At 43.0% G+C, this 26,890-nt stretch overlaps 1 protein-coding gene across 4 annotated transcripts in view; it reads right to left on the reverse strand.

Moving 5' to 3' along the window:
- The window catches only part of SCML4 (Scm polycomb group protein like 4), a 200,375-nt gene that overhangs the window by 62,175 nt on the left and 111,310 nt on the right, over window positions 1–26,890 (reverse strand). For 3 of the 4 annotated variants that reach the window (XM_073627032.1, XM_073627031.1, XM_073627030.1), the window contains exons 4-6: window positions 13,094–13,213; window positions 4,601–4,730; window positions 2,767–2,967 (exon numbers count right to left, since the gene is read on the reverse strand). In XM_073627032.1, the coding sequence (XP_073483133.1) occupies window positions 2,767–2,967; window positions 4,601–4,730; window positions 13,094–13,213 (451 nt within the window). The remainder of the gene's footprint in view (window positions 1–2,766; window positions 2,968–4,600; window positions 4,731–13,093; window positions 13,214–26,890) is intronic. The other variant, XM_073627033.1, reaches the window with a different exon arrangement.

The following is a 26,890-nucleotide window of genomic DNA, read 5'->3' on the forward strand; positions in this document are numbered from 1 at the left end:
TACATACAAATAACAAATATATATATATATATATATATATATATATATTGGCAATACTTTATAAATAATATAAATAATATATAATAACATGCTTGGGCAGATTGGTATCAATACTGAGTGTCACACAACCAAACAATTTTTGGAATGTCATGTTACTGAAATACTAATTTTGACTTTTGTCAAAAATAAAAAAGCCAAACATCAATCTCATTTATACACCTGTCAGTTCACTATAATCTAAATATGGGCATTTGGTGGTGGCTTCTGTAATCATCGACAAAGATAAAGTTTGCTTAAATACAGTGAAAAATATCAATGTATTGTTTCTGTTTTTGTATATTCAGTCTGAACCCAAAAATTAGCTGTCATTGATGGGCCAATGAACTGTGAGCAGGAAATTTTTTGTCCTGCAGCTGCATGTATACAAATGGGTAGGGATGCTCATGCCATCATTAACATAATATGGCTAGGGCCGGTGCTACCTCTAGGCAAATTAGGCAGCCGTCTAGGGCGCACTGCTGTCTAGGGTGCCCGGCCACTGGTGTTCCTACTCTCTTTTCTCTACAGCAAGCAACTAAGTCTCAGCATCAGCAGGCAGCCGCCGCTCCGTTCAAACATAGTGTCAGAGGCGCAGCAGCGGCGGAGGACTGTGTCTGTGTCCCAACTCCTGAATGAATGGAAGCAAGCAAACATTAATTGATGGGTACTGGTAGGCTGCATTGATGGGCGCTGGGAGGCTGCATTTTATGGGCACTGGGCACTGCGGAGGCTGCATTTGATGGGCGCTGGTGAGGCTGCATTGATGGGCACTGGTAGGCTGCATTTGATGGGCACTGGTGAGGCTGCATTTGATGGGCGCTGGTGAGGCTGCATTGATGTGCGCTGGTAGGCTGCATTTGATGGGCACTGGTAAGGCTGCATTTGATGGGCGCTGGTGAGGCTGCATTTGATGGGTGCTGGTGAGGCTGCATTTGATGGGTGTTGGTGGGCTGCATTTGGTGGGCACTTAATTGCAGGGCAAAGGGGATGGGGTCAGGGGTGGAGCCAGGGGGGGGCGGCAAAATTAGGTTTCGCCTAGGGTGTCAATAATCCTTGCACTAGCCCTGAATATGGCCATGCGCCCATTTTAGATAAATCATGTTGTGTGCATCAGCTGCAGAACGTTGAGTCTTGCACCCAAAGTTTATTGGCCCAGCAATGGCAGCTAATTTACAGTTCAGACCACACTTGAACTTGAACCCAAACTCATCTCTACTCTTAGGCAGATGTATCCACTGGCAGTTCATTTCAGCTATTCAAAGTATATACAGTGGCTACATGTATGATCCTTAGGCAAGCCATTAACTTTTTTTGTCTGTTGCTTTACACTGCAAATTTAAGAAAATGCCCAAGATCAGTTTCAATTATTTTTTGTTATTTAAAATAAAACAATTAGTTACAAACGCTACCTAACCCAGGTAGTCTACTTGCAACCCTTTCAGATAACAAACCATACATCAGTCATTTGACCTATTCAACAAAGGAGCAAAAACTAATCAACAGGTGTTAGAAAAGTTTGCATTGCCAGTGAACTGAACTGACGGGGGAATATTAGAGTAAGTTTGAAAAAACAGATAATTTAGCTGGGTATTAGCTGAAGAAAGGCATAAATTGTGTTAAAAAGAGCTGGAAAGCTGATTTTCATTAATTGTGCTCTATAGAGTGCATCCATTCCTTTGCATACCATCCATTTTTTTAAAAAAAGGTTTCTATTAAGTATAATAATATATATATTTTTTTGTAGTTCAAAGCTTAAGTTGGTATAGGAAGGAGCAGGCGTAGGGATAGACTTCAGCTGTCTGAGGAGTACATAGCTTAGATCTAGTTAGTTCTGTGAGGTACCTCCAGAGGTTTCTAGGAGTTGCTTGAATAATGTAGAGTTTCTAACTCCCAGGATTCACTGATACCAAGTATTTTTTAACTTTGTGCAAGGGGGCACTTTTTCAGTTGGTCAACAATACAAGAGTGTCCTTCTCCCACTGACCATTAATATACGAGGGTTCTTCAAAAAGTTTGATAACTTCTATAATAAACTGCAAGGTCGGCCGGCTTGCCAGACTACTCACATTACACTCTCAGACACGACCAATTACTACTCCTTCCGCATTCACCGTTTCCAAGGAAAATATAAAAGTGTGGAAACTTTTTGAAGATCCCTCTCATAACTGGTCCTTCTTCCATTGCCCACCAATGTATAGGACCACTGCACCAATATAAGAAGACACTTTTCCATTGACCACCAATCTACAATTTTCACAAATGGTGTTTCTTTTCTGCCAATTATTGTTATTTATTCCATTTTATGACTATTACTGAAACATTTTTTTCCTAACATTCCTTAGGGAGTGTAAAAAAAACGACCTGCTCTGATTGTCAAATATGCTAGATACACTACATTCTTTATTCCTTTTATGTATTATGATATTTACAACTTACTGATTACACAAATGTGCGCTAGAGGGGTAATAATTTAGCAGGGGTTCCCAGAGACAAGAAATTATTCCAAGGGTTCCCCTGTATAAAAAAGGTTGAGAAAAGCTGGGTTAGTGGATGGCAGAGTAGAGATGGGGGGGAGGGTTATAGTGTGTAAGCTAACGGGGCAAGAGAAAAGTTCAGTGTGAAAAGACCAAGTTTGCTCTTCAGTAAGATGGCAACAGACAGGACAATGAATGTGGTATTCAAATAAAATATATGACAAATGTCAAGATATGCATGTCCTTGAATTACCTGAAACCATTTCTCCTCCATAACCCTGCTTAACAAGGGAGAATACACTTTTCTGCTGGTGAGCACAGTCAATGCAGGCTTGAACTGCTTGCTGCAATACCATGGAAGGGCGCTCCGGTCCAAAGTGATCAGGCAGTTGCTGGACCTTTTTTCTGTCAAGGTAAGGTCCTGTGTTACCTTGTTTGTTTACATAAATACAAACTGTAATTTAAAGAAAATGAAAAAGTAATGTTAGACATGGCCAAGACAAAATGTACATGAATTACGACAGTGAAACAAGAAATGTTCAGCATTTTTCAGTCCGAGACATTCAACTTAAGGCCGGGTACACACATTTCTCTTTTTTTTTTCATGAAAAAAAAACTGACAGATCCGGTTGGAGCCGCTGTACTAACCATGCAAGGTTAGTCCAGCGATCTCCCCTGCTGAGCTGTTGTGTTCTGACAGGGGAATGTCCCCCCGCCAGAACACTCTGATCAGCGCTCTCTGCCATTGGCTGAGAGCCCTGATTGGGAGTCGGTCAGCCGGCTTCTGTCGGACAGCCTGACAGACACACGGGCCGAATGTCAGCTGTTTTTTTTTTAACTGCCCCTTGTTTCCTGACATTCGGTCCGTGTGTGCGGGGCTTTAGAGATATACATTCTTGTTTCAATTATTTGTATTAAGATATTTTCACATAAAAACATTCCATATCATTTAATTTCACAACCTTATATATAAACATGCTTAACATACATATATATAAAACAAAACACATAATCACTACAATTGACATAGTTCATGGATCAATCTCATAGTACCTTCCCAAAAAATGTTAAATGTTTTCCACGGTCTCTCCCCTCTCCCATCCCCCCCCCAAAAAAAAAAAATTTCCAAACATAATAGTAAAGTGTATCCCTTTACTTTTTAGAGATATACATTCTTATGCTGGCCATACACTATACGAAAAATGGGCCAAACCCATTTTCAAAAAAACGAACATTCGGTCATGACAGCAAATGATAGTGCCATCATGTAATGATTGATAAAGCATTCAGTAGACATAAATTTATCAATTTTTTGTTCGTTTTTTTACATATACCTAGTGCAAATAGTTTCGGATGGGAAACATATTAATCTTTCAATTTATTGTTAGTTCGGCAGAAAATTTCCAAACTTGTCCTTCGTTTTTTTGGCTCAAAAACGTCCTAACGATTACCAATTTTGTGCCCATTAACTGGCCGAAAAATGAACAAACTGGCCAAATGACTGAATTTCACAAGATTTTTCATATAGTGTATGGCCAGAATTAGTATGCACAATACAAATGATAAAGATCTAATCTTTTACAGTCTTTATCCTTCATTTGTCAAATCTGCTATTAAAGGACCAATACACCTAAAAGTGATATTTTAGTTATACGTAGGAACTGGTGGATTGAACCAAACTCTGCCTTCCATAGTTTTCAACTATTCTGGTCCACCTTGGAGCTTTGGTTATCTCAGCCATGGTTGCAGATATAGGAAACTGCCAGGTGGTTTAATGATCAAGCATTTACTGTACCACAAACTGGAATATCAATTTTGGGTGAACTGACCTTTTCAATTTGTTCCAGTGCACGCAGAAATAAATGAGAATGAAAGTATAGCCGCCTCTGTAAGTTCTAGCAATCTCAGGCACATGTTACCAATGTATAATTTTAACATTTTTTTTACATAAAATAAGTAGTATGCCATTTCCAAAAGTACCTTACTTTAGCTTTAATCATTACTTGGATGGTGACCTGAAGTTTAAGGGCATCTCCACAAACCCTAAATACAGATACTGTAGCTTTCTATCAAACACGATTTTATACCTGTGAGTGCCTGTGGGATAGTGGAATTGGGCACAGTTGCTGCATCCTGAGGAATGGAGCTGATATCTGGCTCTGGGGTACTGCGTGGTGGTGAAATTGCTAATGGTGTCATTACAACACGAGATTTCAGCTGCAAAAGATTAAAAATTAGAAAAAAAGGTCAAAGGAAAAATATACACCATTAAATAAAATGTAATTATTAATTTAAAGGTTTTTCTTGGTTTACAGAGGGCTGCATTAGAAAAAATTATTGCAAGAGCAAGAATTACAAACATATCATTTTGTATAGCTTGCTCTGCAGTCAAGATTATTATATGTGCAATATATTATTATATGTGCAAGCTATAACATGGTATCATGGCTTTCAAAGAATATCAGTTATCCAGGTTGAAGAGAGCAGTGACACCAATGCAAGATGTTAACTTATAAGTTTCACTCTAAAGTACCTCCTTTCTTTGTTAAAGACAAGTACACCTGAACAATAATTAGCAGATGTATTTATGTATGTTTTTATGTTTTACAAAAGTGTTGCTGCATTTGGTATCTAATCTTATTTAATGATTCTTTATTCCAAATTTACAATAAAACTTAAGACTCTACTACCTAAAAATAAAATATATACGTAAAAAGCACAATGTAGCAATATAGCAGTTTTATGCTGTGTCATTCTTTATGCATGATTGAAGGAAAAGGCATATATGCTTGTGTATTGGTTTATAGTTTCTAAGCAGTCTAAGCAATTAACAGTAATTACTAACTGGTTGCTGTATACTTTTTGTCTCATAATGAAAAAAGAGGGCACAATATGGGGCCACTTTCCTGAGATTGTGGACTCCCCATCCCAGGTCAGGAGTAAGTTTATTTAAATATTGTATGGTATAGTTGTTTAGGTCACTGCCCCTTTAAGAGGCAAGGACAGAGGTATTCAGGATGAATCAATGAGGGCACATGGAAATTTCTGGAAGTATGAGGATAGACTATAAAAGCAGGTGAGGGTTTTTCCCTCTTTTCCGATGGACAGTAAAGAAGATTGGAGCTCTGCAGATTTAAATCTTTTTCTTACCATTGCTGCCTGATAGGAGTCTTAGTAATGCAGTTGCTGGAGAAGGCAGGCAGCACAGGAGGGGAGTCATGGTTGCGACACTGTCTGACATTAGCCTCAGAAGAGAATGCACAGCCTAAAGAGAAAGAAGGAGGCGGCTTGGCTGTGAGCACTGAGCATACTTATGCTAATGGCGCGGGGCGGAGAGTGCAAGAACCCACCCTGCATGGAATTGCGAGGAGAAGCGCGCCTCCAGAACGAGACAGTCTGGATGCGGAAGAAGCGGCTCGTGTGCCACAAGGAAGGTCGGAAGAAGATGGTGGCGGCGTGATGGCTCGGGGCCGCCACGGCAGCAAGAAGAGGCGGACTTGCTTGCAGTCGCCAGCAGGGAGAGGAGGACAGTGGGGCCAGCTCCAGCAGCCCGCAAAAGACACAAGGGGGAGACAGCCTGCGCTGCAGTCTCCCTGGCAGTATGCTAGTGAATCCTCTCAGCAAGGCACTCAGTTAACAGAGGTGCCTCAGCAAGTAACGGTTGGGCAGGCACTACAAGCCCCAGACACCAGGGTACTGCTGGAGGATGAGGTTCAGCAACATGTGGTGCTGCCTGAAAAGTGACATTTTAGTTCCTGTTAAAGTTAATGTCCCTGAGACATGTATGAAAGATGTCATGCCCTGCGAGGTGTCTCCCTTAGGATATAATTTAAATGCGTCAGTTAAAGACAAAATCTGGAAAGGGGAATAAATAGATATTCTTTCTTTCCTGCCTTCTTATAAGGATTTCATGGCTAGACCGGAAAAGAGGGGTGAGGCGAGAGGCGAGGAGGAAAGGCGCAGGTCAATTCCCAGGTCCTTTAATAATTAGCTACAAGCCTTTTGTATTTATTCTGGCATAATGGCAGAAAAGCACCCTGAAAGGTGCGGATGCCTTTTCCAACATTTGGACCATATTTTGGAAACGTACAAGAACTTTGGCAGCCTGGGTTGGTTTTATTATGACGAGTCCTTCCGTCAAAAATTGTCCATACACCCGTCACTTAGGTGGGGAATGAAGGACGTGGGTCTGTGGCTCAATCTGATATTGCCCCAGAAACAGATGGCACCTAGACAAGCCACGGCCAACCCTTCCACTGCAGCATTTAGAAAAGGCTGTTGTTTCGCATTTAATGACAGTCAATGCCGTTGGAACACTTCGTGCAAATACAGGCATGAATGTTCAATTTGCGCTGGAACACATCCAGCGGCGAAATGTTTTAAGCGAAACATAAATGTAGGTCCGAGTCCAGCACAAAGAGATACTTTTTCCAAAAGCCCGCACTCCAGTGAGGCTGGAAAGAATGCGCCCGTAGCTGGACAGCTACCGAAACAGGGAGAAGGCATGTTTGCTCATTGAAGGATTTGCTAATGGCTTTCCGCTGCCTTCCTTTTTGGGAGCTGGTTGTAAAATGGTGGGAAATTTAAAGTCAGTGGATCAGTTTCCTCAGGTGGTAAGGGGTAAGTTGTGTAGGGAACTGGCAGAAGGGCGGATTGCAGGGCCTTTTGAGCACCCCCCTTTCGGTAATTTTCGTATTTCTCCATTGGGAGTGGTACCCAAGCAAGAGCCTAATGAATTTCGAATCATACACCATTTGTCCATTGCAAAAGGTGATTCATTGAACGATGTTATCGATGGAGATTTATGTTCAGTTTCTTACGCCACGTTTGAGGAGGCAATTTGTAAAATTAGGTTGTTCGACCCTGGGACCTTGATGGCAAAGGCTGACATAAAATCGGCCTTTCTGCTCTTGCCTGTTTCCCCATCTGTGTGTAATTCTTTAGGTTTTCACTTTGAAGGTCAGTATTTTTTTGACATGTGTCTCCCATTGGGATGTTCACCGTCTTGCTCGTATTTTGAGGTGTTTTCAACATTACTTCATTGGGTTCTTTGTGTTCAATCTGGTTCGGATAGTGTAGTTCACTATCTGGATGATTTTTTATTCGTCCTCTTAAAGAGCATTTAATGGTTTGGTCTAGTTTTCTCGACTGTTAGAATGGAAAGTCCTTTTGTCAGTCTGATTTTGTAATGGCACGGGATTTCCATTTGTTCACAGATGCGGCCGACTCTAGAGGCTTTGGCGCTATCTGGGGAACACACTGGTGCTGTGCAGCTTGGCCGGAGTCATGGGTGAGGACAGGGGCAACTAGGAACGTGATCTTACAAGAATTGTTCCCGATTTTGGTGGCTTTGGAATTGTGGGGATTAGAGTTTGCGCACAGGCATATTTTGGTTGAATCTGATAACAAAGGCGTACTGTATGCGGTTAATTGTCTCTTGTCCAGTTCTTGGTTGGTGATAAAAGTTTTGCGACAGGTGGTTTTTAGATGCCTCAAATTTAATATTTGGTTGAAAGCTAAGTATACTCCCGGGATATCGAAAAATATAGCCAATTCCCTATCTCGGTTTCAGGTGGACCGTTTTTGCCTTTTGCTTCCAGAGGCGGACAAGGAGAGCACCCCATGCCCGAACCATCTGTGGGAGGTGATCTGAAGGTGACGGATGCTATTAGGGGTTCATTAGCCCCCAAGACTTGGTCCAGTTACTCAGCTGCTTGGAGCAGCTGGTTGTCTTTTGCTAGCACTGAAGGTTTTAATTGTAATAGACCATCTGAAGGCACTATCTTGGCTTTCTTGTCCATGTTAATGCGGTGGCGCTTTTCAAATAGTCATGTAACGAAAACGTTGGCTGGCATTTCATTTTTCTTTCAGCTATTGGGTTTACGAACTTGTACTTCTTATTTCTCTGTAAAACAGGCACTGAGGGAGTACAAGAGATTGACTTTTGTCTCAGATGACAGGCGACCAATATTCCTTGACATCCTCAGGGGCCTTTGCAAAGTTACTGAAGTAGTTTGTTTTTCCTCTTACAAAGCTTTACTGTTCAAGACAGCCTTTGTGCTTGCTTTTTTTGGTGCATTCCGCATCTCGGAGTTGGTACCGGCAAATAAGCGAGGTAATTCGGGGATTCGGTTTGATCAGGTGCTGATTAATCACTCAGGTGTTCATATTTGGCTGCAGCATTAAAAAATTGATCAACGTGGCAAGGGCAGATGGGTCAATTTGCGGGAGCACGATGATGTAGTCATATGCCCGGTAGCCACAGTTAGGCAATTTGTGGGGTTTAGGTCTTCTGGAGGAGGGTTTTTTCTAATTCACGTTAATTTAATGCCTCTTACCAAGTACCAATTTGATGTAGTCTTAAAAAAATGTTTGGAAAAAATGGGATTAAATAACCTCAGGTTTTCCTCCCACTCATTTAGGATAGGTGCAGCTTCTGAGGGGGCCAGGTTGGGATTACCAGAATTGGATATTAAAGAAATGGGGAGGTGGAAGTCCCAATGTTTTAAGTTATATGTTCGTCCTAATCTGTTTGTTTGAATTTCAGATATCCAGCACATGGTGTGGATTCTGGGACACTCATTTGTTTATTGGGCGCAAAAAAGAGCGGCTCAACGCAGCTATTTAACAAATTTATCTCTGCACCCGGACTTTTTAGGTTACTTTGGAAAGGTATAAGAGGCCTTCAATGGTTTCAACTTTACTTTCACTTGACCAGGTTGTGTCAAATATGGCCTCCGCCATCTATTTTGGTTATTCATTTAGGGGGTAATGATTTGGGGAACGTTAAAATGTTAGACTTACTATTCATGATCAAGCGAGACTTGCATTGCTTTAGTATTTTTTTCCCCAGGTACAACACTTGTTTTTTCCGAGGTGGTCCCTCGTCTTTCATGGCTCTCCTCTGCTCAGAGGAAGGTTATTAAAAAAATTAGGAAAAGAGTCAATAGGGCTCTGTAAAAATTCATGCCCCAGATTGGTGGATTGTCTTATCGGCATGTGGACTTGGAAGGTGGTTATCCAGGGTTGTACAGGCCGGACGGAGTTCACTTATCGGAAGTTGGCATCGATATATTTAACTTGGGTTTACAGAATAGCATAGAGATGGCCGCAATGCTTGGGGTGGGCCGGACTTGATTGCTCAAGCCCGGCTTGTGGGGACTGTTATTTATATTTAAAGTTGGGCTACTGCTCGAGTTCTAAAAACTAAGCAGATAGAAATCTATTTATTGAATATATATGAAGTTATGAGTTATAATAAAGAGTTATGGAAAATTATTTGTTTAAAACCAATAAAGGTTTCGCGCCCAATTTTTTTGCCAGATAAGAAGTTTTACGCATTTATTTAATTATGTTTGTATCTGCGGGTGGGTGTGGCCTGCAATCTCATGAAAAAAGGGGGCACAATATGGAGCCACTTTCCTGAGATTGTGGACTCCCCATTCCAGGTCAGGAGTAAGTTTATTTAAATATTGTGTGGTATAGTAGTTTAGGTCACTGTCCCTTTAAGAGGCAAGGACAGAGGTATCCAGGATGAACCAATGAGGGCACAGGGAAATTTCTGGAAGTATGAGGATAGGCTATAAAAGGGCCAGCAGGTGAGGGGTTTTCCCTCTTTTCCAGTGGACAGTAAAGAAGATTGGAGCTCCCTCCCTCACACCCCAGTAGCGAACACCTGTTATGTGGTAGGGTCACCTTGGATTCTGGGGGGACTGTTATTTATATTTAAAGTTGGGCTACTGCTGGAGTTCTAAAAACTGAGCAGGTAGAAATCTGTTTATTTATTGAATATATATGAAGTTATGAGTTATAATAAAGAGTTATGGAAAATTATTTGTTTAAAACCAACAAAGGTGTCGCGGCCAATTTTTTTGCCAAATAAGAAGTTTTGCTATTTTTTTAAAATTATGTTTGTATCTGGGGAAGTTTACTGCGGGTGGGTGTGGCCTGCAATCTCATATACCCAACTGTGCCGGCCCTTGCCTCTTCTTGTATGTTATATTTAAACATTATAATAAGTGATTTCACAGATGTTTAACAATACTATTTTACTAAATTACATTAAGGATTGTTAAAAAGGAAAATAGAACGAGAGCTACATTTATTAAAATGTATTTGAATGTATAAGGGTTGTTGTTTTAATTGTATACTGAATCAAACTTTAGTAACAAAATAAGGACTAATATAAGGGAAGAACTTTGGGCTAAATTTCTAATGACAAAGCTGCTTACATATAATCTATTAACAATTATTTTCCACATTTTTCCAAGAGGAGATGTCTTTCAATATGCAAATTTGCTGATCTCTTAAACAGAGGAGGAAGAACAGTGATCACTATATGGTTAGCTCTCCGTATGTATGCAATGACCGTTAGATACATGAGAACCACATAAACAGTGGGTGCCTGGTGTTTCAAGGTACTAAGAACTGGTGTTGCTTCCTTTTAACCATTAGTCAACAGAGGTGGGTGAGAGTAGTTGGGGTGACATGTCTTGATTAGTGCCTTAGAAGGACATAGATGAGCTCCCCTCAAAATGAAGTCACCATGGTAAGGGTTGGAAGCTTACTTGTGAGAAATCCAGATTTGTATGTAAAGAGCCAAAATACATTTTAACAGATATTTCAAGAAGTTCTGTTACTCTTTATTCATAGCTCTGATGAAGTAGGTGTGTTTAAACATGTTGGCTTCTTACATACAAGAAAGTAGACTTTTACACTTTAACTGACTGTTCTAATTTCTTTTGACGCTCCACATACAAACATTGAACCGTATTCATGGCCATGAGAAGCTAACTACAGTTCTTAGTACTGATATTTTGACACAACAATTAGAAGGAACTGCTTAATGAAGTGTTTCAAAAATGTATCTATGACTATTTATTATATTCTTTTTAGGAAAAGGTATGGACATCATCTTGCCCCATCTGTGACAAAATACAACCCATCATTAATCATTAAAGCAGAACACCAGGCAAATTATAAAAAAACTTGAACACAGGTCTTAAAAATATTAAGTTTCATTTTTACATATTGCTTGCATAAGTATTTAAGTACTGTCTTACTATAATCCCCATCATGACCAGGGCTCAGAGAGAGAGAGAGAGAGAGAGAGAGAGAGAGAGAGGGGGAGGGCCAATAGTGTGAAACTATTATGCCCCGTACACACGGTCGGACTTTGTTCGGACATTCCGACAACAAAATCCTAGGATTTTTTCAGACGGATGTTGGCTCAAACTTGTCTTGCATACACACGGTCACACAAAGTTGTCGGAAAATCTGATCGTTCTAAACGCGGTGACGTAAAACACGTACATCGGGACTATAAACGGGGCAGTGGCCAATAGCTTTCATCTCTTTATTTATTCTGAGCATGCGTGGCACTTTGTCCGTCGGATTTGTGTACACACGATCGGAATTTCCGACAACGGATTTTGTTGTCGGAAAATTTTATCTCCTGCTCTCCAACTTTGTGTGTCAGAAAATCCGATGGAAAATGTCCGATGGAGCCCACACACGGTCGGAATTTCCGACAACACGCTCCGATCGGACATTTTCCATCGGAAAATCCGACCGTGTGTGGGCTCCATCGGACATTTTCCATCGGATTTTCCGACACACAAAGTTGGAGAGCAGGAGATAAAATTTTCCGACAACAAAATCTGTTGTCGGAAATTCCGATCGTGTGTACACAAATCCGATGGACAAAGTGCCACGCATGCTCAGAATAAATAAAGAGATGAAAGCTATTGGCCACTGCCCCATTTATAGTCCCGACGTACGTGTTTTACGTCACCGCGTTTAGAACGATCGGATTTTCCGACAACTTTGTGTGACCGTGTGTATGCAAGACAAGTTTGAGCCAACATCCGTTGGAAAAAATCCTAGGATTTTGTTGTCGGAATGTCCGAACAAAGTCCGACCGTGTGTACGGGGCATTAGAGTTTATAGCTTGGAACAGTACTGTCAGTCAGACTAGGAATTTTCTCAGTATGCTGATGGGGAGGAGGGTGATCAAGGCAGCAGAAGATCAGCAGGCATATTAGTCACACATCACATGGGGGGAGGCCCTTTACCCATATTCCTTTGGAGAAAGGGGAATTGTACATACAAAAAAGCAGGATATAGTAGGGGCATAAAGTTGAAGATTATTATTCTTTTTGCCTGGAATTCTACTTTAAATTTGCAACATTAAATCCAAGTGTGGGATACATGTTGCACCTTAATTAAAATACAGCTCCAATTTTTTTTACAAGTTGTGGTCAACTTCCCCCACTTGTCCTCCTCATCCTATAGATATGCCCCACTGCTGACCTCAAACCGACCAGCGACCTCTTCTCGTGGACAGTGCTGGCTTGGGGGCTCAAGACCTCCTCATTGAGCCATATGGTTGTGGAGAAGGAGGCCATGGGAAATATCTAAGGGATATGGTGTGCAAGGAGGGGCATTTGGCCCCAACCTGTTTTAAAAGTAGAGCTGTACTGTAGGTAATATAGGAGGTGATACATGAAAATATGTAGAAATAATGTATGTAAAGACTAAAGGTTGGTGGTGTATCCTGAAAAAAAAAATTAAATACTCACACTCTGAAGATTCAGTGCTTGAAGATTTATTGTGAGGGCATTCAGTGAGTAACAACGTTTCGGTTTGGCTATGGCCCTTTCATCTGGTAAGTTGAACAGTGGCACAGGAGCCTTTATATACTAAAACATAAGTGAGAACAATGCTATCAGTTCCCAATTAGGATACACCACCCTTTTTGTCTTTACAAATGATTTCTAAAAGCAAGCCCAAAAAAAGACCTTTCAAATTTGCATGTATTCCTTCTACTTTGATATTCAGTTCCTGTAATTCATTTATTTCTTTGGTAAATGGTATTTTGATGAATCTCTGCAGATGCCTTATCCCACCCAATACCATAATGCTAACATGCTTACAAATGTATACAGCCGGTATATACCTCCATGGTAAATGTAGGCTATAGTAGACATGATCACCTACCCAGAATTAAGCTCCACTCCCACAGCCAGTGCTCCCTTGATACAGATTTAAAGAATATAGTCAGCAGACCTAAACCATCAAACTAAAATCAGCACTCTATCAGTACACTGTAAAAATCACAGGAAGTGCACCATGTTCTTTCTCAACCAATACAAGAAGCTGTGAACAGCTCTTAAAAGATAAACTCCAAACATTTTTTTAGTTTTGGAGTTGAAAAGAGTTACAATTTCTATTTGATTGTTATATCTGTTTGTGAACCTATTAAAGAGATTTCCCCTCAATTCCTGTCTCTCTGATACTTATACTAGAAATACAGGGTGTGGTTGTGGCAGGATGAGAAGGCACATGGATCAATAATTAATATTGTTTTAACCCCTTCTTACTTAAATCTGCTTTTATATTTACTCCGATAGAAACCACAGAAGTGATTTCCCATCGGTTCCTGTGCTGACACATTAGGGACAAGACAACATTAAAAATCAGTCAGAGACTCCTACCTTTCCCTGTTCTGTCCTAACCTTAATTTTAAAAAATGGCAGGAGTTGGGCTTTAAATATGGGTGGTTATTCCAGCAGCATGAAAAATATGGTTTGGATGCACCAGCAATTGCTCAAATTTTAATGCACTGTAATCAGCCAAAAGCACAATGTATCAACAAATAAAGCATACTGGAATGTGTGATCATATGTGAAAGAATGTAAAATGTAATAACAACTACATTAAAATAACATTTATTTCCAAAAATCAGGCCGTAATGAAACAAACCAAATATTATCATCATGGGGATAATCCACATAATCACCTGCATCTAGGTGCTTTGAGCAATATCCCATTTCGCTTAAGGAAGGTTGAAAACCTGTTCTGATAGCTGTGTTCCAAAAATGCTGTTTGTAGAAGGTAGATTTTGGAGAGCCTACTATCGTATCTACAGTGTTTGAAGTGGACATCGAGCACTGGTCTATTAGCGCAGTTCTGCAGGCAAATAGACAAATGGATATTCACTGTTGCTGACCTATGCATGACAGCCTATGTTTTTCATCATGAAGGTAGTATGTTACTTTATCAAAAGCACAAAGCGGAAAGATGCAATTGTTAAGATTCTTTTTCTATGTGCTTTGAACCTTACAATTTAGATTAAAAAAAAAAATCACAAACTCTACTAAGTTTTCAGCAGCAGTGTCTGCTTTATGGACCTGCTCACAATAACACAGGTTGGCAGACAGTGGCTCAATACAGCCATTCTGGTGAGAGATTAACCACTTCAGCCCCGGAAGTGGTTGTGATACGGTACTGCATTACTTTAACTGACAATTGCACGGTTGTGCGATGCTGTACCCAAACAAAATTGATGTCCTTTTTTCCCACAAATAGAGCTTTCTTTTGGTGGTATTTATTTTTTGTGCTATAAACAAAAAAAGAGCGACAACTTTGAAAAAAAAAAAAATGTATTTTTTACTTTCTGCTATAAAACATATCCAATAAAAATATGTAAAAAATCTAATTTCTTCATCAATTTAGGCCAATATGTATTCTGCTACATATTTTTGGTAAAAAAAAATCCCAATTATCGTATATTGATTAGTTTGCACAAAAATGAACGCATCTACAAATTATGGGATATTTTTGTATTTAGTAATGGCGGCGATCAGCGATTTTTAGTGGGACTGCGACATTGCGGCGGACAAATCGGACACTAAGTGACACTTTTTGGGGACCAGTGACACAAATACAGTGACCTGTGCTAAAAAAACAAAACACACTGTTACCGTATAAATGACACTGGCAGGGAAGGGGTTAATATCAGGGGCGATCAAAGGGTTAAGTGTGCTCCTAGAGAATGCTTTCTAACTGTGGGGGGGTGGACTGACTGGAGGAAGAGAGACATCTGTGTTCCTGATTAGCAGGAATCACAGATCTCTCTCTTCCTCTGTGACAGAATGACGGTCCGCCTTGTTTACATAGGCAGACCGCCATTCTAGTTCTCCTAGGAACGATTGCGGGTGGCCGGCAGCCATCGCGGTCAAATCACAGCGGGAGCGGGACTCCGGCGGCACGCGTGCTCGAGACTCAGGAAGAGAATAAAACATACAGGAACGTTGTTCCGTGCAGCCGGGCCGCCCTGATGCAATATATGTACGGTGGGCGATCCGGAAGCGGTCAACGTAACCTTTATTGGGGATGCCAGTGCTGACCTAATTCTATAAATACAAAATTTCTGGCTGTTTTAGTAACCTGAAACAGGATCAGTAAAGCTATGGAAAAGTTAAAGTCCTATTCTGTATCCTTGCCTCAGGTCCATTATTTTTAGCATTGTAGAAAAAATAGGTAAGTAACTAGAACTTTCAGTGGTAGGCAACAGCAGCCTCCATGTTTTTTTTTTTATGAGAAGCTTACTGTAAGCAATAAAAAAGCAGCTGACTTGAAATGCAGGCACCCAGATCTGGATTCACTTTTTTGCAGTGACTTTCAGAGCCATTTGCTTTGCATAGACAGTATGCCGTGCCCTTCTGACTCGGCAAAGCATTTCCTGACAGTGCAGAGGCTTGTCATCCCCCATGCATCCCACATATTCCTACTGGTCAGTGAGGCAGACTATCTTAATGATGGGTCAATTACAATATGTGGGGGCTGGGAGTAAGTGGGCAAGCTCCAGTACCAAAATCTGATAAAAGCTGAATTGAGTTGGCCCACCCTTTGCAGCTATAACAGCTTCAACTCTTCTAGGAAGGCTGTCCACAAGGTTTAGGAGTGTGTCTATGGGAATGTTTGACCATTCTTCCAGAAGCACATTTGTGAGGTCAGGCACTGATGTTGGACAAGAAGGCCTGGCTTGCAGTCTCCACTCTAATTAATCCCAAAGGTGTTCTATCGGGTTGATGTCAGGACTCTGTGCAGGCCAGTCAAGTTCCTCCACCCCAAACTCGCTCATTCATGTCTTTTATGGAATTTGCTTTGTGCACTGGTCCAAATAATTTGGTGGAAGGAGGATTATGGTGTGTGGTTGTGTTTCAGGGGTTAAGCTTGGCCCCTTCATTCCAGTTAAGGGAACTCTTAAGGAGTCAGCATACCAAGACATTTTGGACAATTTCATGCTACCAACTTTGTGGAAACAGTTTGGGGATAGCCCCTTCCTGCACAAAGCAAGGTCCATAAAGACATGGATGAGCGAGTTTGGGGTGGAGGAACTTGACTGGCTTGCACAGAGTCCTGACCTCAACCTGATAGAACACCTCAAGGGATGAATTAGAGTGGAGACTGCGAGCCAGGCCAACATCAGTGCCTGACATCATAAATGCGCTTCTGGAAGAATGGTCAAACATTCCCATAAACACACTCCTAAACCTTGTGGGCAGCCTTCCCAGATGTGTTGAAGCTGTTTTAGCTGCAAAGGGTGGGCCAACTCAATATTGAACCCTACAGACGAAGACTGGGATGCCATTAAAGTTCATATGTGTGTGTGTATAAAGGCAGGCATCCCAATACTTTTGACAATACAGTGTATATGCAGATATGTGCAGACACCTCCCCAAACTTAAAACAACGCAACCAGTAAATACGTATCTATTGCCTATCAGTAAGATTGCTACTTTGTACATTCTTCTATACATTTTGTATAAAGTGTTATGCCGCGTACACACGATCGGACTTCTCATCGGAAAAAGATATGACGGCTTTCCCAACGGGATTCCGCTCAAGTTTGCCTTGCATACACATGGTCACAAAAGTTCGCTGAACTTATGACCGTCAAGAACGAGGTGACGTACAACACTACGACGAGCCAAGAAAATGAAGTTCAATTCTTCTGAGCATGTGTCGAATTATTTCCGAGCATGCGTAGGAATTTTGCGCGTTGGAATTGCCACAGACGATCGAATTTTCGGATAGGAACTTTTTCCAACCGAAAAATTGAAAACATGCTCTCAATCTTTTGCTGGCTGGAATTCGGCCAGCAAAAGTCCAATGGAGCATACACACGGTCGCATTTTCCGATGAAAAACTCTCATCGGTCTTTTGCGGGCTGCAATTCCAATCATGTGTATGCGGCATAAGAAGTAAATTAATTCATACTTGAAGCTACATTACATAGGCACTGGTTATATCTAGATCAAGCTATACTTTATCTCTGGTGTTTTGCTTTTGTTATGGTATGTGTAGGAAATTCCATTTTAGAATCTATACCTTTTTGCTCTAGAAGACCACAAGTTGCCAACATGTAAAATCATTCAAATAAAGATTAACACCACAAGTTCGTTGCTACATTCCAGAACCCTCACCTCAAATCTTTTATCAAACGTCTAATGCCCTGTACACACGGTCGGACTTTGTTCGGACATTCCGAAAACAAAATCCTAGGATTTTTTCCGACGGATGTTGGCTCAAACTTGTCTTGCATACACACGGTCACACAAAGTTGTCAGAAAATCTGATCGTTCTAAACGCAGTGATGTAAAACACGTACGTCGGGACTATAAACGGGGCAGTAGCCAATAGCTTATATCTCTTTATTTATTCTGAGCATGCGTGGCACTTTGTCCGTCGGATTTGTGTACACACGATCAGAATTTCCGACAATGGATTTTGTTGTCGTAAAATTTTATATCCTGCTCTCAAACTTTGTGTGTCGGAAAATCCGATGGAAAATGTGTGATGGAGCCTACACACGGTCGGAATTTCCGACAAGGTCCTATCACACATTTTCCGTCGGAAAATCCGACCGTGTGTACGGGGCATTAGTATTTACATACTTACTACACAAAAACTAAAACCGATTGTGCTGGATCAGCAATAAATCAATATAATTTATTTACACCAAGTAAAAATCTTTGGTGGATATCCTAATGTGAGAAACAAACTTGCTTAGCTTCTGTGTTATACTTATTTGGAGGAGCCCTTACAAGGAGGGACACTGAGTACATGAACTAGCCCTGGGAGCATTCTGTGCTCATACAGGAAAAGGGACATAGGAGCAGATGGTCTTACCAGAGAAAATTGTGGCGCCATTGTCCATAAGGCCTATTACTCCTTTTAAGATTGTGGAGATTGGATATGCAGCAAGTGAAATCATGAGTTACAAGATTTATTGTCAACAGCAACTCTGAAGAGACACAGTGGGGTTGATTTATTAAAAGCAAAAAAGGCTGTTCACTTTGCAAGAGAATTTTCCCTTAGCTTAGTGCAGGGGTCTCCAAACTTTCTAAACAAGGGGCCAGTTTACTATTCTTCAGACTTTAGGGGGGGGCAGAAAATGTCCCAGCATCAGTGGGAGTAAACAATGCTCCTTTTTTTATGTCAGTGAGAGGAAATGTCCCCCATCGTTGGTGTTATTGGGTGGGAAGAATCATGCCACATCGTTGGTGTCACTGGGAGGAACTATTCCCCATCATCGGTGTCATTGGGAGGAACTATGCCCCACTGTTGGTGTCTGTGTGGGGAATTATGCCCTATCATTGGTGTCAGAGGATAAACTATTGCACCAAGGGCTGGACAAAAGCAAGCAAAGGGCCGCATCTGCTGGATTAGTGAATGTGGTGCAAATTAACTATGCAAACAATATCCAATCAAGTAAAAAAAAAAACATTATTATTGCATGCACATGATTGAATATTGGAAATCGGAAGAACTTCACCTCATTCACTAAGCTAAGGGAACATTCCCTTGCAAAATGGACAGTCTATTTGCCTTTAGTAAATCAACTCCTCTGTATCAAAGTTGGTATATTGGTACTCTATGTTTACAAACCTCCTAATAACCTACCTATAAATAACTATCCATTTGGATTATAAGAAACACTTATGAAGTATGTTATGGTTCCAAGCTTTATATATTGTTTTATAGCATGTTAACATTGTTTAAAGAAATGGTATCATTTTATTGTTGTGCAGCTTTTGTGTAGCAGGTGTGTATATACGTGCCGCTTTGATAAATGATGTGAGGTGGCAGTTCTGAAATGCAGCGATGACTTTGTGGTATTAGTCTTTTTTAATGATTTAAAATAGTGTAACTACAATCTTCTAGGTTCCCTCTCTCATCTGAGCACTGTATATAAAATCACCCATGCCTTGTTGCAAACAAAAAATTGGGTGAGCTAATTTTCTAACAGGTACTTGGTCATATTCCTTCTATCCTTATTACTGGGATCACTGATAAAATCTGGAGCAAAAAAAGAGTGGCATGTCCCGCCAGTACTGGAATTTGATTTCAATACTCTCAATTTCCTATTCAGCAATTGTTATTTTATTATTGTACACATTTAGGGCTCTTTCACATGGGGCGGATCAGTGATGATCCGCCCCGTGAACATCCACTTGCTCAGCGGGGATCGCTCCGCCAATCCCCGCTGAGCAGGAAGATGACAGGTCCATCGCTGCACACTGTGCAGGGACGGACCTGTCAGAGCGCCGCTCTCCCCAATGGGGGATCGGATGATGACGGACCGTAGAGTCCGTCGTCACCCAATCCGATCCGAAAACAGATGGAAAAGTAGGTTTTTCCTCCGTTACACATTTTCGGATCGGAGCGGGTCGGATGTCAGCGGGCATGTCACCGCTGACATCCGACGTTCCATAGACCTCCATGGAGCGTCCGTTCAGGTCCGCCTAAAAAACTGACAGGCGGACCTGAACGGACAGTCCGTGTAAAAGAGGCCTTAGGGTTTTCAAAAGTGTCATTTTTGTGTGTTTATGAAACAGACTTGCCCTAAATTTAGTTGTATTCATGCACACTACATTTAATATGGCTAACTGGCTTATGTTAGGGCTTGGATTAAATTAAGCTGGTGTGAATTAAACCAACAGCGGTTGTCTTTGACTCCATGGTTGCATGGCACCTATGTTGATTCAGTGGATTCTGGTTTCTGAGTTACTGCCAGAACACATATGCAGATCAGAAGTTATGAGTTTATTGGCTGCATGCTTCCTCCAAGTCAGTGACTCAAAAAAGTATTTAAGCCTTTTTTTTCAGCATCATAGCCTAGCAACTAGCAAAAGGGGAATATTTAAAGTGATTGTAAAGGCTCACAATTTCTTTTCTTTTTTTCAAAAATAACAAACAGGTCACACTTACCTGCTCTGTGCAACAGTTTTACACAGAGCATCCCTGATCCTCCTCTTCTCAGGTCCCTCTGCCGGTGTTTCTTGCTCCTCCCTCCCACTAAGTGCCCCCATAGCAAGCTGCTTGTGATGGGGGCACTTATGCAGACTCAATTTTGAGCCGGCTCTGTAAGTTTTATCACTGGCTGTGATTGACAGCAGTGGGAGCCACTGGCTCTTGCTGCTGTATCTGAGCCAATAAGCCAATGAAGAAGGAGAGAGACTAAAGAGCCTCTGCTCTTGTGCACATTACTTGATCAAGATCAGGCTCAAGTACGTAAACAAGGGGTATAAGGGGGTATTGGGGGGAAGCTGCAAGCAGAAGGTTTTTTGCTTTACCTTTAAATATACATATTTAAAATAGACGGTGTAAAACATTTTCACTTAGGGGTGTACTAACTTTTGTTGGCAGCGGTTTAGACATGAATGGCTGTGTGTTGAGTTATTTTGAGGGGGCAGCAAATGTACACTGTTATACAAGCTGTACACTCACTACTTTACATTGTAGCAAAGTGTAATTTCTTCAGTGTAGTCACATAAAAAGGTATAATAAAATATAATAAAATATTTACAAAAATGTGAGGGTTGTACTCACTTTTTGTGAGATACTGTAAATATATATATATATTTAACCTACGTCGACTATACACAAACATATCTTTTGCGGAGAAAAAGGAATCCCCGGGTGTGGTGGCCTCTTTGGATGCCGAGAAGGCCTTTGACTCGGTTGAGTGGGAGTTCCTATGGCAAGTCCTGGAAAGGTTTAATTTTGGCCCCAAGTTCATTTCCTGGGTAAAGCTCCTCTATAATGGCCCCACCGCAAGAATACGCACAAACGGTGTGCTCTCGCCTCCTTTCTCTCTGGGTAGGGGGACTAGGCAGGGATGCCCTCTGTCTCCAGCGCTGTTTGCCCTGGCCATTGAGCCCCTGGCTATTCTACTTAGAACGTCTCACAGGGTTAAGGGCATAGCGGTTGGTCCGTTGACTGAGAGACTCTCATTATACGCTGATGATACGCTATTGTATCTACCGGATGCGTCTGCCTCATTGGAGGCGGCACTGGAACTTATTAATGGCTATGGGGCTTTCTCGGGCATACGGATCAACTGGACTAAGTCGACCCTATTCTCGCTGTCTCACACCCCGATTCCCGTGGACCCGCAGATACCGCTGGTTATGGTGTCTAGGTTCAGGTATTTGGGAATTGAGATACAGCGAGACCCATCTCAATATTTAGTGCATAATGTCTACCCAATTTTACAGCAACTAAACACCAGATGTCAGGCTTGGAGGTCTCTTCCCCTTACACCAGTAGGAAGAATTAATTTGCTTAAGATGACATTTCTGCCCAAATTTCTTTATGTTTTTCGTAACACCCCGGTCCCCATCCCTAGCTCCTTCTTTACTAAGCTGGATCAATTAGTTAACACATTTGTGTGGGGAGGACGAACCCCTAGAGTAGCTAGGGCCACCTTGCAGCTTCCCTTGTTGTTGGGAGGTCTGGCACTCCCCTGCTTTAAAAAGTATTATTGGGCAGCAGTAGTAGTGACTGTTCGTTGGTGGTTCTCCCAGCCAAAGTTCAACCCAGCGGTTAACTTGGAGGCCGCTATACTGGGATCTTATTCAGCATTGAGCAACTTGGTCTTTAGGGGCCCAAAAACACATCCAGATATGACGTCCTCAATGTATACGACGGTTAGAGTCTGGGAGCAGATGTCGGGGAAACTTACCGAACCAGGCTCTATGTCTCCCTATACACCACTGTGGGGCAATCCCAAATTGAAACAACTCCAATCAGTTCCAGACCCGGCCTTGTGGGAAAATTATGGAGTTAAAATACTAAAACAGGTAATGTCGGGAGGGGGGATCCTTCCTTATGATACATTAAAAAACGATTTTCAACTCCCCTCGCGAATGTTATTTCCTTATTTGCAACTGCGTCATGCACTACGAGCCCAATTCCCGTCGGGAATCACTTTGCACTCACATGGGGTTGAGTCCTTTTTGATTTCCAGACATGTGGACCTAATTCTATCCTCCCTATATATGCGAATAATAGGTGAAGAGCCATCTAAGGAGAACAAACTTTTTGATAAATGGAAAGAGGACATGCCTGCCCTTGCAGCGGATGACTGGGAGGAGGGTATACAAAAGTACATTCCTCTCATGGTATCTGCGAAAGATCGCTATATCCAGCTTAAGTTTCTCCATAGGGCGTATTATACACCACAGAGATTGTCTAGAATTTATCCGACAGTGTCAGATAGATGCCCAAAGTGTGGGGGAGAACTGGGGACCTTTATACAACAGTTTTGGCTGGAGGTGGTAAACGTGATTAATTTGGTGGGTGACTTACATCTACAACTAAACCCGATTGTCTTTCTCTTGGGAGTATGCGATAACCTTATACCCAATATTCATAAAAGACTGTTTGTGTTTTATGCCTCGTTCTATGCTAGGAAAACTATACTGATTAAATGGAAGCAACCTGACCCTCCCACGGTGGCCCAGTGGAAAGCCTTAGTTAACTCCACATTGCCATTATATAAGCTTACCTATATCAATCGCAAATGCCCAAAAAAGTTCTCCAAAATTTGGGGAGCTTGGTCCCACCAATAAGATGGATGTAGGCTATTGAAGCGGGAAGATCCTGCTTGGATAGGTCTTTTCCTGGTCTCCGTCGCCCCCCCCCCCCCGTGCCCCCTCCTTCCCTCTCCTGTGTTTCTCCCTCCTTCCGTCCCTTCCCCCCTTTCCCCCCCTCTCCCCTCCCTCCCTCCCCCCCCCCCCAAGGGTAAAAGAAAAAGAATATGAGTGTCTAGCATTGTTACTTATTTTCCACCATAGAGACAGGCATCCCTTTATTAGACACTATAGAATACAATAAGCACAAGATTTGGTATGGGAGAAGATATTGATACGCCTCTATTAAGATTTCTATATACAACCTTATGTTAGGATGATAAATGGAAAACATAGTCCGAATTGTAACTATTTGACTTGAATCTATATGTATAATGTGTAGCAGCACACTATTCAATTCTTTTTGTTCATTATTTTTTATTGTTTGTATGTGTATATAATCTCCTTATGGAAGCAAATAAAAACTTTTCTGTTAAAAAAAAAAAAAATTATATATATATATATATATATATATATATATATATATATATATATACACAGTTGTGCTCAAAACCTTGCATACCCTGGCAGAAATTGTGAAATTTCCTGACAGACTCCATGGCAGCCTAAGTGTGGGTTAATTCCACCCCCTCATACCTCATAGGACCCCTCTCCCATAAATCTTTGCTCCGGGCCAGAGGTTGTGTTCCTTTTTTGACCTCCTCCTAGGACCAAGATGCAAGCCGTGAGTAAAACAGAGGCTTGGTTCACGCATGCGCGGTTCCATCAAGATGGCGGCTGTCACCGGGCGGCGACATTTCTGGCGCAGGCGCGTTGCGGGGCGCGGTGACGTCATCAAAGGTGGCAGATTTAAATAGCTGCCAAAGCAGCTATTCTTTGGGATGACCTGCGGGCTTATGCGGCGGTTTCCCCAGGCACTGGTCTCCTCTTTTAAGGTAAATGCATGCTGCAGGCTCCTGGCTATGTCTGATGTCTATTATGTGATCTCTCATGCCTGATGCCACTCCTATCTCTCTTTTCAGTTTCCAAGCTGCCTTGCCATGGATGTGTCACCGCCCCCGTGTGGCCAACCCTTGTGCTGCAGGTAGGATTGAGTTCTCTTATTCCTGTGATGTTTGGGTTCACTCATCCTAACTCTCTCTTTTTCACTCAGCCCTTCTAGGTCTGAACACAGAAACACGACACGCAAAGATAAAGACCGTCCCCGGTCTCAACGTCGTCACTCCTCTTTAAGCTCCAGACGTCATAGATCGTCCTCCAGATCTAGGCAACACAGAGAGGAGCCTTAAAACCACTTCTGGGCGACACTTTCACCACCATTCCAGCCGCTGTGAGAGGAGAGCCTGCTGAGGATGTGGGGATCAGGTCCCTGATGACAAGTCACTCTGCGAGCAATGCTTTTCTGAGCCGTAAGAGAAAGAGAGGGTGGAGACCAACAAGTGGAAGTACTGGTCAGAAAGGTGATCCGTGCAGGGCCGATCCTAGGCGGGTGCACGGGGTGCAGTTCACCCAGGCGCCACAGAGGTGGGGGCGCTCAAGCTCCAGAGTGCTCCCCTCCCTCCTCCTCCTCTTCTTGGTGTCCACAGGCCGCTCTCTCCCCTGCCGCTGTGTTTCCTGCTTAAGTCCGTCCCCGCCCACTCCATCCTCCTGTCAGAGGAGATCGGAGTGGCTCTCTCTGTTCGGAGAGAGACCCGCGCAGTGACGTCGTTGGGAGGCGGGGCGGTCCGTGCCGTGCGGCGCGGCGTACAGTGCCTGTCATTTATTTTTCTCCTCTGCGTCACGATCTTCTCCACCCGGGTGGCGCGGCTGCACGCCCGGGTGGGGTTTGTCCTGGGGGGGTTTGTGGGGGGACTCGGGGAGTCTGTACTAATAGAGGAGGGGGGGTTTGTGGGGGGGAGTCTGTACTAATAGAGGTGGGGGGGGAGTCTGTACCAATAGAGGAGGGGCGTTTGTGGGGGGGAGTCTGTACTAATGGAGGGGGGGTAGTTTGTCCTGAAGGGGGTCTGTACTTATGGGGGGTCTGTACTAATGGAGGGGGGGTTTGTCCTGAGGGGGGGCTGTACTTATGGAGGGGGAGTCTGTACTAATAGAGGGGGGTGGTTTTTGGGGGGGGTCTACTCTGTACTAATGGAGGGGGGTGGTTTGTGTGGGGAGGTTTGTACTAATGGAAGGGGGTAGTTTGTCCTGAGGGGGGGTCTGTACTAATGGGGGGGGTGGTTTGTCGGGAGCTCTGTACTAACGGACGGGGGGTCTGTCTTGGGGGGTCTGTACTAATGGAGGAGGGGTCTGTACTAATGAAGGGGGGTCTGTACTATTGGAGGGAGGTCTGTACTAATGGAGAGGGGGTCTGTCCTGGGGGGTCTGTACTAATGGAGGGGGGGTCTGTACTAATGGAGGGGGGGTCTGTACTAATTGGGGGGGCTCTGTACTAATGGAGGGGGGTTTGTACTAATGAAGGGGGGTTCTGTACTAATGGAGGGGGGTTCTGTACTAATGGAGGGGGGTTCTGTACTAATGGAGGGGGGGTCTGTACTAATGGAGGGGGGTTTGTACTAATGGATGGGGGGGTCTGTACTAATGGAGAGGGGGTCTGTCCTGGGGGGTCTGTACTAATGGAGGGGGGGTCTGTACTAATGGAGGGGGGGTCTGTACTAATGGAGGGGGGTCTGTACTAATGGGGGGGTCTGTCCTGGGGGGTCGGTACTAATGGAGGGGTGGTTTGTCCTGTGGGGGTCTGCACTAATGGAGAGGGAGATCTGTCCTGGGGGGGTCTGTACTAATGGAGGGGGGTTACCTGGGGGGGATCTATACTGAGTAAGGTCTGTACTGAGGGAGGGGTTTATTCTTAGTGCGGGTTCTGCACTGCCGGAGGGGGGTCTATATGTAGTGGAGGGGGGTATGTACTGAGGGGCAACTATAGTTGGTGGAAGGGGGGTGACCCCAACCCTAGTGAAGCCAATGCAGCTGCGGGCTCTCCTTTCCCCCCTCCCTCTCCTTTCCCCCCTCCCTCTCCTCCTGCGTGCTGCTGTACTAGTGAGCGGTGCTGGCCAGCACAGCTGCCCACTATGTTTCTTCCCCCGCCTTCATATCAACCAGGGAGGAAACAGAATAGAAAAAGGAGCAGAGAAGAGGATTGTGGGACATATAGTCCCGAGGACTGGCAGCCCCACTGTAACACGGAAACTGCAGCTCATACAGCATGCTCAGCTGAATGGGAAAGAGAGAGAGAGCCAGGAGCCGGGAAAGCTTTCAGGGAAGTACACCCAGGACTCCAGAGGGAGAGAACAGTGCTGAGGGAACACCATCAGAGAGAGAACCCCGCTGCCCTGCGCCACCAGAGGGAAAGCCACACAGCCTAGCGCCATCCCTGGCAGAGAAAGGAATGGAGTCATTGCAGGAATACAGATCTGGGTGCTACCCAGCGGAGTCACCATGGGCAATTCAGAGTGAGCTGACTCCTGATCAGAGGAACCGTTGCTGTATCGCTGGGTCAGGTGAGAGGGCCTATCGGCCATTATGTACTAACGTCCATAGGAACTGCAGTCTCTGACCATCTCTTGTAACATGTCTGCAGTCTCTGACCATCTCCTGTACTATGTCTGCAGTCTCTGACTATCTCCTGTATTATGTCTGCAGTCTCTGACCATCTCC

The sequence above is a fragment of the Aquarana catesbeiana genome, linkage group LG04 (genome assembly GCF_042186555.1).
Source record: "Aquarana catesbeiana isolate 2022-GZ linkage group LG04, ASM4218655v1, whole genome shotgun sequence".
Classification (NCBI taxonomy): Eukaryota; Metazoa; Chordata; class Amphibia; order Anura; family Ranidae; genus Aquarana; species Aquarana catesbeiana.